Genomic DNA, 16,600 nt, shown 5'->3' with positions numbered 1-16,600 from the left:
TTCCTTGGAAGGAATGATGCTAAAGCTGAAACTCCAGTACTTTGGCCACCTCATGCAAAGAGTTGACTCATTGGAAAAGACTCTGATGCTGGGAGGGATTGGGGGCAGGAGGAGAAGGGGACGACCGAGGATGAGATGGCTGGATGGCATCACCAACTCGATGGACGTGAGTTTGGGTGAACTCCGGGGGTTGGTGATGGACAGGGAGGCCTGGCGTGCTGCGATTCATGGGGTCGCAAAGAGTCGGACACGACTGAGCGACTGAACTGAACTGAAGGAATATAGACACAAAAGTTTGTCCTTTCCTCCTCCTTGAGAATTCCAGACCCCTCTCTCCTTGGGGACCCCCGGACTTCTTATCAACCTGCCTAGGAACTGACTGTCTCACTCTTGAGTGAAGTCTATGGCCACATCCTGGAATGTCAGCCGTCCCTGAAATACAAAGGACATATGCCATGTGACTGTGGGAAGACTTCCTAATGTGATCCAGGATGAAAACAGCACGTACAGAGAACTAGTTTTTCAATGAGAAGAGTGTCTGATGTTATACAATAATATACTTTTTTATATAGTAATATGCTCTACCACATTTCTAACCTGAAGAAAACAGGATGACAGATGATCCACAAAGCCACTTAGGCTTCCCTGGTGGCTCAGATGGTAAAGAACATGTCTGCAATGCGGGTGACCTGGATTCGATCCCTAGGTTGGGAAGATCCCCTGGAGAAGAGAATGGCAACCCACTCCAGTTTTCTTGCCTGGGGAATCTTATGGAGAGAGGAACCTGGCAGGCTATAGTCCACAGGGTCAGAAAGAGTGGGACGTGACTGAACGACTATGTTTCATTCATTCATGCATCTGGGAGAAAAATTATTAATGTGATCAACAGAGGCATATTTTCTTTTAAGGGTTTTCCTTGTGTTCCTCAGGATAAATATCAATCAAAGCAGGAATATTTTTAAAAAGCACATTGTGATTCAAGAGTTCTAGGGTGAAGCCACAGTTTTCCGTCTTGAACAAGCTTAGTTTCCACTAAATGTCTGGTTGATAAATGGCCATTGTGAATAGCACAGAGGTAAAAGAGCCATGGCAAATAGCCATGGCATCCAGTCCCATCACTTCATGGCAAATAGATGGGGGAACAGTGGAAACAGTGAGAGACTTTATTGTTTTGGGCTCCAAAATCACTGCAGATGGTGACTGCAGCCATGAAATTAAAAGACGCTTGGTCCTTGAAAGAAAAACTATGACCAACCTAGACAGCGTATTAAAAAGCAGAGACATTACTTTGCTGACAGAATTCCATCTAGTCAAAGCTATGGTTTTTCCACTAGTCATGTATGGATGTGAGAACTGGACTATAAAGAAAGCTGAGCACCAAAGAATTGATGCTTTTGAACTGTGGTGTTGGAGAAGACTCTTGAGAGTCCCTTGAACTGCAAGAAGATCCAACCAGTCCATCCTAAAGGAAATCAGTCCTGAATATCCATTGGAAGGACTGATGCTGAAGCCGAAACTCCAATACTTTGGCCACCTGATGCAAAGAACTGACTCACTGGAAAAGACCCTGATGCTGGGAAAGATTGAGGGCGGGAGAAGGGGACGACAAAGGTTGAGATGGTTGGATAGTGTCACGGACTCAGTGGATACGAGGCTGAGTAAGCTCTGGGACTTGGTGATTGTCAGATGTCCTGCAGCCCATGGGGTCGCAAAGAGTCGGACACAACCGAGCGACTGAACTGAACTGAAAAGAGCCAGGTACAAATTCATAGTTATTACTGAACTTTATGCACTTTACAGATTTTACAGGTTTACTAGATTAGTAAGCAGAGAAAACAATCCTTTTGACTATTTCTGAACTATATAACTTTCTAACAGTTTTTTAATTTTTAATCTTGAATGAGCCACATAAATAATTTTAGACAAAAAATATTGCTGTTCAAAATTGTTTGGAACATTTGATCAAATATTCAGAAAATGGTAGAGCTTGGGATTGGCTTCAATGGGTCTGAACTCGATTTATATAAAAAGAATTAAGTCAACACAGAGACCTGACTGAGCGACTGAACTGAACTGAACGAAGAGACCACTCTAATGGATTTTTACCAGTTGAGGAAACTGGCAAAAATATAAAAAACAGAAAAAATGTCATATACTGTTAACATTTTCACGCACACAAACATACACCAGTTGGGAGACAAATTATTCATGTTTATAAAATCAGGAATAGATTTCTGTGCTTAAATCTTATCATTTATTTGTGGCAATATTCTGTATTTTTTAAATACATTAGGGTGCAAAAACACATAATGACATAACTTAGAGCTCTTGGTTCTGAATCTTTTATTCCTTTGAAAATCTCTATCATTTTTGTTGAATTAAATTTTAGATTTAACAGTTAAACATACATAAATAATAACATTTTTGTAAATATTGTAGAAAATAGAAAGAGGTGATAAGAATTCTGTCTGGAAAATGAGTGCAGAGTATATTACTAAGAGAAATGATCAGACCTGGGCTTGAGTGATGAAAACCTCCATTCCCAAAATTGCAACAACCTTACTAAACACAGGTGAGTGTTCATTTTCCAAAGCAAATGGAACTAAGAAGGCACACTTTGCTACATTAATTTTGGTAGTTTATACACGTCACCAAGTCTTTCAAAAATCCTTATTAAAGTAAAAAAGCAGGAACATCACACTTGCAATATCACAGAAGCACCTGAACCAGGGAACGTGAGGTGTAGTGGGATAAATGTTAGCAGTGATCTGAATCCTGAAAAATATCAGTTTTATACAAAATTCACTTCTTATATAACTTCCATGTTCTGTATCCTAAGACTACACTTAAGAGTGACTCCTTCCTACCAATATAGAGAAGGGTCTCATACTTTTCTCCTTCTTTTCCCCAAACTTCCTGTGGAATTCTGGACCACTAAGTTAATTCTATTCATAAGGGCAATTTCTTAATGCTGTTCTAAATGTCTGAAGTTGCATATATATGTAAATTCATCATTAATTTCCCCTACTTCTCTAAGATCCCAAGACTGAAGCACATACTAATGGGAATCTCAGAACCTAGGCCTCCCCTTGTTGATCTCTCACAAAGGGAATATTTTCAGCAGTTGAAAGGCACTCATTCAGGTTGAGAATTTTTCATGCTTTATCGGAGAAGGCAATGGCACCCCACTCCAGTACTCCTGCCTGGACAATCCCGTGGATGGAGGAGCCTGGGAGGCTGTGGTCCATGGGGTCGCTGAGGGTCGGACACGACTGAGTGACTTTACTTTCACTTTTCACTTTCATGCATTGGAGAAGGAAATGGCAACCCACTCCAGTGTTCTTGCCTGGAGAATCCCAGGGACGGGGCAGCCTGGTGGGCTGCCGTCTATGGGGTCACACAGAGTCGGACACGACTGAAGTGACTTAGCAGCAGCAGCATAGAAAGCCAGGATACAGACAAGGGAGACAAGGTTCTGGGACACAAGGTGGAAGTGACCTAAAGAGCCGGTCCTCACTCTAAGAAAAGGAAAAAAGAAGAAGTTGATAACAAACACCCCAGGCAGAAACTTAGAGGCAGAGAACTAAAGGTTTGCAGGTTCCCTCAGTTCAAGCATTTTAGGGGAAAAAGCAGACACAGCCCCAGACCCAGGACAGAACATGTACCTGAGAAGCTGCCCTTTGGTCCTCTTCTTCCTCCTGCTGTGTCTTCTCTGAGGATGTTATGTAGCAAACACACCTCTGCATCTTGGAAAAATACCTTCAAAGGCACAGCTCTTTAACCTGCAACCACCACAACTACAGAGGACCTTGAAAAGCTGAAAAAGACCCACCTCTCCTGTGCTGTCTCAGGAGAGATTCAGGAACAATCTCTTCCTACTTGGAGACCAGACTGTGAACTTATTTCTTGATTGTTCTCAGAGAGAACTCCTAACCCTCTGCTCACACAGACCATGTGAGCTGACTTCCCTGGTCCAAATCCAGCTAGACCAACGCTGCTGCCTCTCCTCAGACTGAAGCTAGGCCTCAGCTCTCACAGATGGACCAGCAGCCACGTCCTTAACCCGCGCCATCCCTTAGAAGCCCCTGGAGCACTTCCTACACACCACACTGATGCTCCCACAGGACCAAGAGAGAACTCTGTGGGGAGGTTATCGCTTAACACTGGTCATGTGATCTTGATAGGAAACCAGGTTGAAACCACTTAAAGATTCTTTCTGAACCATTTCAGTGAATATGAATCCCTTGAGGTCAGGTCCCCACTCTAAGCAGTTATAAATCTGGAGGTCTGAAGAGGGGCCATGAAATGAGTCTTCAGCAAGTTCCCTGTTTATTTTGATGCTTCTCCCCCAAGACCCACACTCAGGAGCCCTGAGTTTCAGCCCTCACACTCAGCACACCTGAGACCTCTCAGGAAAGGTTCTAGGGCAGGAATTTTTTAGGTCAAGGTTAGGATCAAGCAGAAAAAGCTCCAGTATTTGAGGTTCAGGCCTTTATAAGAGACTTTGGGTGAAGTGCTGTGGGCTCCCCAGGCTGAGCGTGGATGGGTCCATTCAAACCAAGAGCAGCAGGAATCTGGTGAGCTCTGAGGGTGTCACTGAAGGGGGGGCCTGTGCAGTAGACCCTGGGGTTCAGCAAGGCTGCTGATCTCTAGGTGGGTGGTCATCTAGTGCAGGTGCTCATAGGACTGGCTGGTGTGAGCTCAAGGACCTGCAGGCTGCCTGATCCCCAGACAGACACTGAGGCAGCAACAGCACGGAGCAGTCAGGGAGGCTCTCAACAATACTCTGTATAATCCTTATTAGAATCATCACAATGTCCCAGAAGTTACAGAGAGGGAGGAAAAGTACAATGGAGAAATGATGGGAAATATCCAAATATTTGAGGCTTAAAGGCAGTATGGAAACTAATTGTTACAGATATCATCTCTCTGTGCTAACAAAGAGTTTATTGTTAGGTATTCTTCCCTTCAACCTTAAACCGGTAGGTTGACACTTCATTACACACCAACTTCCTCACAAGAAACCATCCAGTTTTATTAACATGTAATATCACACAGTCAGAATCAAACCTTTTCCAACCCACTGTGTAACTGAATAAAATACAGATTACAAGCATAAAGAACAATATTTATTCCTCTGATACAATGATCTGAGAATGGTGATTTCTACCGTTACAAAATGGAGGCTAATCGTTTATGAAACAAGACATACACTAATTACATGACTTTTCTGGGAGGGGTTTCCATACATTTCTAGGGTATCAGAGATGTCTTTATTTGAAACATGGCAACTAATATTCATGACTTCTGTTGATATTATAAAGATACATCAAGATTTCAGTGAACTGTCATTGTATTTTCCTTAAAAAGCAAGTGACATAACTATTGAAAATGTACATCGTACTTTAATATGTGGAATTACTCCCTGAACACTTACCTCATGGTGACCTATAGGGATGTTTGACATGAATGACTAACACCTCCATTTAGATGTACATGTTACATTACTGTGTCCTTAATCTTCTAATGGAGAATAAATAGAAATGATTTCTCACTAGAATAGAAGGCCTTGTCTTATCTTTGAGGTAGCAACCATCAAAACCATAACTTTGCATACACACTAGAAATGAAGCATAGCAGCATGGAGTAATTTGAGTTGAATAACATTTATTTTGGTTTTCAAATAATCACAAACAAAGATATATTGCTAATAATTGTACATTTCTAAATACCAACCCGTCCTTGTGATCCATAATATCAGTTTTCTATCTGTTTTAACTATGGATTACTGTCTACAATACTTCTCCTGAAGAGGAACTTCAAAAAACAGGATTGATGAAATGCTTTCTATTGTGCAGGCTTCCCTAATGACTCAGTTGGTAAAGATCCACCTCCCACTCCAGTATTCTGGCCTGGAGAATTCCATGCACAGTCCATGGGGTTGCAAAGAGTTGGACACGACTGAAAGACTTTCACTTTTTCTAGTGTGCAATTTCTGGTATTTATGTAATTTAATTTTCATTAAATACTTTTCTACATTTTTTCATGCCATTCCTTATGTTTCTTAAATAAATGGTCTTGTATTTTCTCAAGTGTATGTTTAGGACAAACCTCTTCCATCACTTATTTTATTACTAGGGTTTCTCTCCAGTACATGCTGTCTGATGTCTAATATGGTGAGAGCTCTGATTAAAGCTGTTGCCACGTTCCTTACATTCATAAGGTTTTTCCTCCAATATGAATTCTCTGATGTTGAGTAAGATGTGAGTGCTTGATAAAGGCTTTTCCACATTCTTTACATTTGTAAGGTTTCTCTCCAGTATGAATTCTCTGGCGTTGAATAAGACTTGAGTGGTGACAGAAGGCTTTTCCGCATTCTGTACATTTATAAGGTTCTCTCCAGTATGAATTCTCTGATGGTAAGTAAGACCTGAGTGCTTGCTAAAGTCTTTGCCACAATCTTTACATTTATAAGGCCTCTCCCCAGTATGAATTCGCTGGTGTTGAGTAAGAGTTGAGTTCTGACTAAAGGATTTCCCGCATTCTGTACATTTATACTGTTTCTCTCCAGTATGAATTCTCTGATGGTAAGTAAGACCTGAGCACTGGTTAAATTCTTTGCCACAATCCTTACATTTATAAGGCTTCTCTCCAGTATGAATTCGTTGATGTTTAGCAAGAGTTGAGTAGTGACTGAAGGCTTTTCAGCATTCTTTACATTTATAAGATTTCTCTCCAGTATGGATTACTTGATGTTTAGTAAGATATGAGTGTTGTCTAAATGCTTTGCCACAATCCTTACATTTATAAGGCTTCTCTCCAGTATGAATTCTCTGGTGTTGAGTAAGATTTGACTTCTGATTAAAGGCTTTGCCACACTTTGTACATTTGTATGATTTCTGCTGCATATGAGTTATCTGATGTTGAGTAAGACGTAAGCTACAAGGAAACACCTTGCCACATTCTTTACATGTGTTTGGTTTCTCCCCTGCATGAACTCACTGATGCACACTGAAATGTGAACACCTAAACATGGCTTTGCCACCTTCCTTACCTTTGTAAGGTTTCTGCTCTGTATGGATTCGCTGATGTTGAGTAAGATTTGAGTTCTGATTAAAGGCTTTGCCACACTTTGTACATTTATAAGGCTTCTCCCCAGTGTGAATTCGCTGATGTCGACTAAGATGTGAGCAAGACATAAATGCTTTTCCACATTCCTTACATTCGTTAGGTTTCTTGCCAGTGTGGATTTGCCGATCTTGACCAAGCTTTGAATTCTGATTAGAGGTGTTGCCACACTCTGTACATTTGAAAGGTTTCCATCCTGAGTGAATTTTCCTTTGTCTACTTAGACTGGATGAGTTAGTAAAGGCTTTCTCACATTTCTTACACTTGTAACTTTTCTGTGGATTCTGAATACTCTGCTGTTGAGTGAGATTTGAAGACTGATTAGAAACATCACCATATTCACAATTATAAGTCTTCTCTCCAGTATGTGTACTCTCATTTAGTGGAAGACCTGATATTTGATGAAAGATATTCCTACATGTACTATTTTTAGAATCTTTGTCTGAAGATTGAGGTCCCTGATGTTTCATAGGGTTAGAGTCTTGTTCAGTTTTATACCCATTTTCATTGCATGAGTGGTTTCTCACTCCATCGTAAATATGCTTGTAATTATTGCGGGTAGAGCTCTTACTTAAGGCGTGACTCGTGTTATTACACGTGAGAAGTTGTTCCGTATTAACCGTATCATGATGTGTATTGAACAATGATGGTGGGATTAACTCTCTTCCATTATAATCAACATGACACATTTTGGAACAGAGAGAAACTGTCTGTTGGTGGAAGAATGATGACCCCTTGCTCACAGATCCCTCAAACTGATTATATTGTGAGTTTTCCCCATCATTTTTAAATTTCTGGTTTTCAGACGTGCTTGAATGTATGTGTAATCGAAGCCCGTGTTCAGAGTAGTTTGAATGAGTATTTGCAGTAGAGACTGGATGACTTTCCAGATTTTCCACATTTCCCTTCAGAGAATGTGTACGTTTCAAAAAATGATTGAAGCCTTTGCTTGAAGAGATACACTTCTCTGCAGATGTTGATAATGGAAACGGGTGTTTTCCACAATTTGACTCACATTGCTCATTTCTTTTGGCAGTAATGTCCACCTTGTGTGAAACTATCTCAGTTTCTTTATGTCCATATGAACATCTTCTAGATCTTTCACATATCCCCGTATATTCCTGGTCTTTCATTAAATGTTCGTTTCCAAGGTGAGCTCTTTCATATATTCCTAGGTTTGCTTTTTGGATTAAATTTTCTAACCTTGGATTCTTGGACATCAAACCACGGGTGTTGTGAGAAGACACAGCTGAAAGATACCAAATAAAGTTTTCTTATCTACTATTCTTATCTACTGGGGCTGGTGCGAGCTCAGTTGGGACAGAAGGCGAGCCTTCTCTGTGGGAAGAGAACATGGCAACAGTCTGTGGCAGCAGGACAGACTGAGACCTGTACACAGGGTACTGACCCCAGCCCTGCCCACCCAGTCTGAGAGGGTGTCCACCAGTGCAGACAAGGGCTGGGTGCTGGAATGTGGGGTCTGGAGAGCAGACCCAGGCAGAGGACTGCTGTGGGCGGTGAGGAAACGTCCTGAGGGGATGGGACAGAGGGAGGAGTTCTATAAACAGGAACGCTTGTGGAGGAAGCCTGAACCACCATAGCACAGAGCGCCATTGTTGAGTGATGCCCAAAGGGAAGACCCACCATTGCAGCCCCTCTCGCCCTGTGCTGGCCCCTCCTCCCCCAGCACTAGGAAGGGCCACCACCCCAGTGGGCTCTATTGAGCTCCAGCCACAGCCTCCCCCCATGCACCTCCTCCACCATCAGCAGACTCCTGCGCTCTGGGGCAGCCTCTGGAGCAGACACCTGTGGGTGGGCCACACACACAGAAGGAGCTGAAAGCTCAGCTGAGCCCCAGGGTTAAAGGAAGAAAAACTGAAGTCTCTCCTCACGGTTACACAAACCATGCTTTTATACCTGCAATTGGCTTTGTCAACTCAGCCCGTATAGAGCATCTGAATGGACAACCAGGGCTCCCCCAGTCACGGGAGTGCAGCTTTAGCAGCTGTAGACTTTGTGGGGTTGTATACTAGGGGGTGGGGCCAGGCCAGAGTCTGAGCTGCCCCCATAGCACCACAGTGGGTCCAGCTCCATGAGTGCAATTCTGGGACCTGAGTTCACTGGATCTATGCTGGTGTTCCAGTGAAAACAACATCTGAGAGACACCAGAGCAATGTGCCAGCATGCCCATGGTTGAGGGGGAGCCAAGAGCAGTGCCAACATGGGGTCACAGGAGACTCACAGCACGTGAGCACACCCCAAGGTGAACATCCCCAGAGAAGCAATCCTTGGTGGCTTCTCTCCCAGTGGGCGTGCTCCAATCTTAGCTGCCTTGACCACAGATCAGAATCACAGTGAAGAAACAGATCTGGGGGCTCGACTCCACCAACCAGGGAGCAGATCCCACCACAGACAGGGCAGTGACAGCCACAGAGCCAAGGGGAAGCTCCCCTCAATATCCAGGGGAGGCTCGGGTCACAATAACAGCAATCAAAGCCCAGATCAAGGGGTTAATGGTCCAAGCCTGTGGACCAACCTCACCCGCCAGGGGGAAGACAACAGAGCAAGAGGAGCTAGGATCCGGCAGCCTGCAGAACAGACCACAAACCCAGAAAATGTGACAAAATGAGAGGACAAAGAAGTATGGTGTACAGGAAGGAGCAAGACAAAAAGCTACAAGAACCACTAAATGAAGAAGAGACAGGCGGTCTAATGATTACTTTTTGACTTACGTCATCTTGAATGCAGATGCCCCTAGGTGCCCTCTAATTCTTTAGCCCACTTCTTACTTTAGCATGTTCTAGTAGATGTTTCCATCTAAAAATCATAAACCATACTGACGTAGGTCTAATCAGAAAGCGAGGACATATAGGACAAAGTCTGGGGAAGCTGATAACAAGATTAATTAAATAAAGTAGTTGTTCTTGAGAAATTAAGAAATGAGACTTTAAAAATATGGTGGGAACACAGGGAATGCTATCAATGCTCTGTGGAGATCTAATTGGGAAGGAAATCTAAAAAAGAGTAGATATCTATACGTTAAATGGATTCTCTTTGCTGTACAACATTGTAAACCTGTTAGACTCCAATAAGAACATTTTAAAAACAGTATATTATCTAAAAATTGTAATAGTTTGAAACCATTAAAAATATGGTGGAAAATGTTTTAAGCTCTTATGCCAATTTATTTGAAAATTCTTTGAGTTAATTGAATATATTTAAGTCTTTTAGCATTGAGGAATTGGGGCAAATACACTTACTATTTCATATGAGTTCATATGAAGAAAACAGAAACTTTGAAGTAATCCTGAGATATGCATTCTTTCTCTTTAGGGAGGTTTTGGTTTATACAGTGAAGAAATTACTTGAATTTAAAAGTTATAAGATCATATTTGTAGCTTCCAGTGTTTTAGAAATTATAAGTCAGAAAAAAAAACAAAAAACAAAAACAACCCACTGTCCCCAGTATTCCTAGAACTGTGGCAGTATGTCTACAATTCCACTCACATACTGCCACCTAGAGGTAGAAACAAACTTTAATAGGAGCGTCTTAGAGTTTTTCAGAAAAGTGCCATTTTCCTAGGACCCCCAAGAAATGGAATAGTAACAGATTCATTCAGGTTGTCACAGGCCAAGAGCATTTCAGTTCTCACTGCGATTGAGAAAAGTAATCACTGGACATGAATTCAGGAATGATTTAAGAGACAGAATGGGGCAGGTGATATCTGCCTATGACAGCAACAGAGCAACAGAAAGAAACCCAGACTTCTCTAAAATCATTTCCACTGAAGCAGATCTTCCCAAACCACATGACAAAAGATGAATTCCTCACTGATCCTGGGACCTGTCGTTGAGTCATCGGCTCCATCCATTCACACCTACCTGTGTATATGGCTGGTGTCTCCAGTCTCCTTACATCCCAGGGATTCTTCATTTGCTCCAGAAAGGTGACCAGGTCCAGCTTAGAGACCACAAGACCTGCTATCAGGAAAAGGAATATTTGTTTTGCTAGAGATTCATCAGTTTCCGATCTAATATGTATTCAAGTGAGAAGAGAAGGCACATGTGCTAAATCGCTCCAGTCATGTCTGACTCTTTGCCACCCTATGGACTGTAGCCTGCCAGGCTCCTCTGTCCATGGGATTCTCCAGACAAAAATACCGGAGTGGGTTGCCACGTCCTCCTCCAGGAGTTCTTCCCAACCCAGGAATCGAACCCACTTCTTTTACGTCTCCTGCATTGGCAGGCGGGTTCTTTACCACTAGTGCCATCTGGGAAGCCCAGAGAAGGCGTGGTAGAATGTCAATACAGCCCAGAAATAAAGTATTTGGGGACATCATTTCCTAGGCTGTATTAACATGCCCTGGTGGCTCAGCTGGAAAAGAAGCCACCTGCAATGTGGGAGACCTGTGTTTGATGCCTGGGTTGGGAAGATCCTCTGGAGAAGGGAACGGCTACCCATCCCAGTATTATGGCCTGGAAAATTCCATAGACTATTTCATGGGGTCGCAAAGAGTCGAACATGACTCTAATCATGACTCTAATCTTGCTCATTACATTATTAACATTCTAGAGAAGGCATGGTTGAATGTTAATATAGCCCAGAAAATTATATCCCCAAATACTTTATCAAAAGCACTTTTATAACTAACAAATACATAAAGAAAAGATCTTGAGATTCTAGTCAAGTACTACTAAGGCCAAAGTAAGTAATAGTAGAAATCTGATTTCTAAAGGAGAATGGCACCCTTTTATACCACAAAACCTACAGAATTACCACTAACCTAGAAGGAGGAGGCAGATTACATCAAGGAAAAGTTAGAATCATAATCAATCATCATGAAGTCTTCTTTCTCAACTCATAAATAATCCATTTTTCCCATAGAAAGCAAGGATCTGAAACTATTATAAGAAGCAGAACATTCTAGGAAACATTCTAGAAATGCAGGAACCAAAACCTTGTGGGTAGATAAGGGATTCTGGAAGGCAGTTATCCTCACCCAAGGAGGCCAGGTTCCTGTAGTTCTCTAACATCACATCCCTGTACAATTCCCGCTGATCGAGGTCCAGGCATTCCCACTCCTCCTGGGTGAAGTCTATGGCCACATCCTGGAATATCAGCCGTTCCTGAAATACAAAGTACAGATGCCTTGTGGCCATGGGAAGACTTCCTAATGTGACCCAAGATGAAACCAACAAGAGAAATGGTTTTGATTTAGGAGAATGTCTGGTGTTACAGCAGCAGCAGCTGGTGTTACACATGAATATAATTTGTACACAGTAATATTTTCTACCACATTTTTAACCCCAAGAAAAGAGGATGAGATACGATCCATCAACCACTACAGAAATTATTCTGATTTGGAAGACAAATTATACAATAATCAGATCAACATTGGCATATTTATTTTTGAGTGCTGTACTCAGTTAACAGAGGATAAACTGTCTATCAAAAGAAACAGGAAATATTTTTTAAAAGCACTTCCTGATCCAAGTGTTCTGGAGTGGACTCAGTGTGCCACGTTTTTAACAAGCTTATTTGAACTAGTAATGTTGAAAATTCTGCTCCATGAGTGACAATGTCTGAACAGCAACGAAGTAGAATAGTAAGGAAAGAATTCATATTTAACTTTGAACTTTAAGTGCTTTACAAATTTTACAGATCTGATAGGATAGTAACCTTGGCGACAACAATCATTTTAACCATCTGGTATATGCTATATATCTTTCTGACAGTTTTTCAGAATCTTGAACAGAAATAATTTAAAATCAATAATGTTGCTGTAGCATCTTTTGGCAAATATTTAACAAACATTCTTTAAACGACAGGTTAAGGGAAGGGGGAGCCTGCTGGACTGCCGTCTATGGGGTCGCACAGAGTTGGACACGACTGGAGCGACTTAGCAGCAGCAGCAGCAGCAACTTTTACTTCAGTTTATGACTCTAGACTTTAATAAAACACAGACAAATGCACAGAGCTAACTCTAATGAAAGTTTATAGAAATTTCTGTATTTGTAAATAATACTAAAAACAAGAAAAGTGTTAGTCACTCAGTCGTGTCCTACTCTTTGCAACCCCAGGGACTGTAGCCTGCCAGGCTTCTCTGTCCATGGGATTCTCAAGGCACGAATACTGGAGTGGGTAGCTATTCCCTGCTTCAGGGAATCTTCAAAAAAGAAAAAAATCAATCCAATGATGTTAACATGTTCATGCATACAGACATACACTAAAATGGGACTATATACTTATTAATTAGTAAGAGAAAAATTGTCATGTCAATAAAATCAGGATAATTTTTAACTGATTGAAAATGTACATAAATATTTGAGGATGATATTATTTTAATGTTTTAAAATAGACTAGGGTACAGACATACACAATGATAAAAAAAATAGACAGCTCTGGTTGTGAATTTTTTAATTTCCTCAAAAATCTACCATTTGCATGGAACTATATTTTAAAATTTAACACAGTTGAACATAGAATAGCACTAATATGATTCTTATAAACATTTTGGAAAATACAGAAATGTGATGAGACTTATCTGTGATGTGAGTGTGGAGTGTACTGGAAATGATCAGACCTGGGCTTGAATGATGAAAATCCACACTCCCAAATCCCAGCATCTCTACTAAACACACATGAGTGTTGTCAACTACAAATCGGCACTTGCCAAGAGCATTGCTGGGGACTCAACAAGGGCGTTCGCCATCTGCCTCTGGGGAGAATGAACCCTATGGTGCTGCAACTGTTGACTTCAATCCCCTCGAGGGAGTTCAGGGTGGACTGAGGCACTCTGCTCCAGGAAAATCTGGTGGGACAGGTCTTTAGAGAGTTAGGTATTTTCAGGAACTGCTTTCATGATCCCAATCCTTGTATCTCTTCATATCTAGAAAAGCACTAAACCACTAAATGATGACTTCAGTTCCTCACGACCCGCAGAAAACGTTTTGTAAAGTAAGTGCTTGATTGCACTGAACTCCCCCTTCACCAAAATCAGACTGACCTTCCCCCACTGTCTCTTTGGAGCAGTTTCTGAGTTATCTGAGGTGCTGTCTCCTGGGCTGCTGTCCTCATTTTGCCCCAAATAAAACTTAATTCACATCTCTCAAATTGTGCATCTGTTTTAGCTGACAGTGTTCATTTTTCAAAGCAAAGAGCAACTAAGAAGATACGGCATTTCCTCTTTAACTGTGATAGGCATATCCATCACTTTTTCTTTCCAAGAGCCTTGTTCAAGACACACAAAAAATAAATTTCATAGTGTGGAAATCTCACAGAAGCACCTGGACCAGTGAACATCAGAGGTCACGGGGTAAGAGTACATGGAAAAATGCATTATCACTGCCAGATATTTGGGCAATATTAGGAATACCATGATCTCAATCTATCATGAAAAATGTCAGTTTTCTGCAAATTCCACCTCCTATATACCTCCCATGATCTGTAGCTTAATAGTCCATTGAATTAGTATATTTTTCTTATCGGTATAGAGGATTGTCTCTGCTACTTTAACTTCTGAAAAATTCTGGAATGCTGAGTTCATTCTATTAACAAGGGTATTTTCTTACTCCTGTTCTAGAGAGCTGAATTGCATCCACATGTAAATTCATCACGGCATTTCCCCAACTTCCTTAAGATCCCAACACCAGACCACATCCCAATGGGAATCTCTGGTACCAGTGCCTCCCTGTGTTGATCGCTCACAAAGGGAATGTATTCAACATTGAAAGTCACTATTTCACGTTGAGAATTCATCATGCTCTATAGAAAGCCAGGATACAAACAATGGAGAAAAGGCTCTGGAACACGAGGGAGACGAAACCTGAAGAGCTGGTTTTCACTATTAAAAAAAGGCGAGGGGGATAAGATGATAACAAGCACTCCAGGCAGAAAAATTAGAAGCAGAGAACTAAAGGTTTGCAGATTCTCAGTTCAGGCATTTCAGGAGGAAAAGCAGACACAGCCCCAGACCCAGGACAGGACAATTACCTGAGAAGCTGCCATTTCCTCCTCTTCTTCCTCCTGCTCTGCGTCTTCTGTGGGGATGTTACGTCTCAAACTCACATCTGCATGTTGAGAAAATACCTTCAAAGGCATCCATATAGCCGTTTAACCTGCAACTGCTGCAGTGAAAAAGAAGAAAGGGTTTTCTTGTTTCTCTCACCCTTTTCTGAGCTCTTTTCTGACTTTCTGTGTTCCTGAGCTGTAGTGGGTAATCAAGACTAACCTGATATGCTAATCACATCCCGGTGCTCCACTCTATTTGCAGATCTTCCCAGATAGTTCCTGTCCTTCCTTTTTGCATTACAGAGAGCAGGCCGCAGAACAATTCACAAGAGACAAAGGACCCTACTTCTTGGCTACCTGACCCAGCCTATGAGGGTTTTGAAGAAATGCAAGAGGAAGACCCCCATTCAGGAGCCCTGAGGGAAACCTCACATTTGGCACAACTGAGACCACAGGAAGGGAGGATTTAGGGGGGGAACTTCCAGAAGCAAAGGTCAACCTGATTCCCTGGGGAGGGGCTCTTTCTAGGCTGGGTGTGGTGGTCCATAACCTGTGCCTGTGTCCTTGGGGGAGGGGAGGGGAGCGGTGAGTGTTTGGTGGGAATCACCTGGGGGTCTTGGGTTCCTGCCAGGCTTTACTTGCAGAATTCTTCCCACAGATCTCCCTTAGTTTTTTTACCCCCCTCTGCAGCCTGGGGACACAGGTTTTCACAAAATGATTTGCATTGTGACCACCTCTCTGCAGGTGTGGCACCTCCAACTTCAGAGACCAGGAGCCTAGAGGTGTTTCCATCAAGGCTTTCTTTGAAAATAAACCAGAGGCAGCCGGAGGCCTGGCGAGCTGCAGTCCATGGGGTCGCAAAAGGTGGGACAGGACTGAGCAGCTGAACTGAACTGAACTGAGCAGGACACGCTAGGTTAACAGTGTGTGTGGGCAGAGACAAATGCCTTTGAAAATGATGCCCTAAATGCTATCTGATGACCAACCAAGGAAATAATGATCGGTGTTGTCATAAGTTACATTACACATGAATTTAGACGTGAGAACGTTGTTGTTCTACTTCCTGTGTGTGTTTTTCTAGGTTTTATGAATCAATTGCTACAGTTTGTTGTCTGCTCCATTTAGAGAACTCTATTTTCTCACATCTTTAAAGTATAATGACTAAGGAAAAATTAAAGATAGAAGCATGTCCATCTTTCTAATATTATATATTCTAAAAAATATTCAGTGTGCATGCACCAGTACCAACTTGGTAGAAGATTTAGTTTCACAGCAGAATTGAGAATAAGGTATAGACGTTTCCCATATACCTCTTGTCCCAACACGTGGACAATTTCCCTACTTACCTTTCCCCACCAGAGTGAGCATTTGTTACCACTGATGAATCTACATGGACGGTAAATAGATAAACTCTTTAGTTTACCCTTATGTTTCTCTTTTAGGGATGTGCACTCCATACCT

General features: G+C 41.9%; 1 protein-coding gene and 1 pseudogene across 2 annotated transcripts; both read right to left on the bottom strand.

Annotated features, from left to right (window-relative positions):
* Positions 1 to 5,647: 5,647 nt before the first annotated feature.
* Positions 5,648 to 15,493, bottom strand: LOC147354344 (uncharacterized). Of its 2 annotated transcripts, XM_086353848.1 has the most exons (5): positions 15,360 to 15,493; positions 15,122 to 15,255; positions 12,129 to 12,255; positions 11,011 to 11,109; positions 5,648 to 8,377 (listed from the first exon to the last, which is right to left on the bottom strand). In XM_086353848.1, the coding sequence occupies exons 2-5, from the start codon at positions 15,227 to 15,229 to the stop codon at positions 6,999 to 7,001; spliced, it is 1,713 nt and encodes a 570-aa protein (XP_086209974.1). In that variant the 5' UTR covers positions 15,230 to 15,255; positions 15,360 to 15,493; the 3' UTR covers positions 5,648 to 6,998. The 2 variants fall into 2 exon arrangements, with proteins under 2 accessions (XP_086209974.1, XP_086209975.1); XM_086353849.1 differs by having other exon boundaries at positions 15,122 to 15,373.
* Positions 6,217 to 6,998, bottom strand: LOC147354345 (uncharacterized; annotated as a pseudogene).
* Positions 15,494 to 16,600: the final 1,107 nt, after the last annotated feature.

This window comes from Bos grunniens, chromosome 18 (genome assembly GCF_055505025.1).
Source record: "Bos grunniens cultivar Pamir isolate PY7600 chromosome 18, Bosgru_T2T1.0, whole genome shotgun sequence".
NCBI classification, from domain to species: domain Eukaryota; kingdom Metazoa; phylum Chordata; class Mammalia; order Artiodactyla; family Bovidae; genus Bos; species Bos grunniens.
This window is presented reverse-complemented; position numbering and strand designations above follow the sequence as displayed.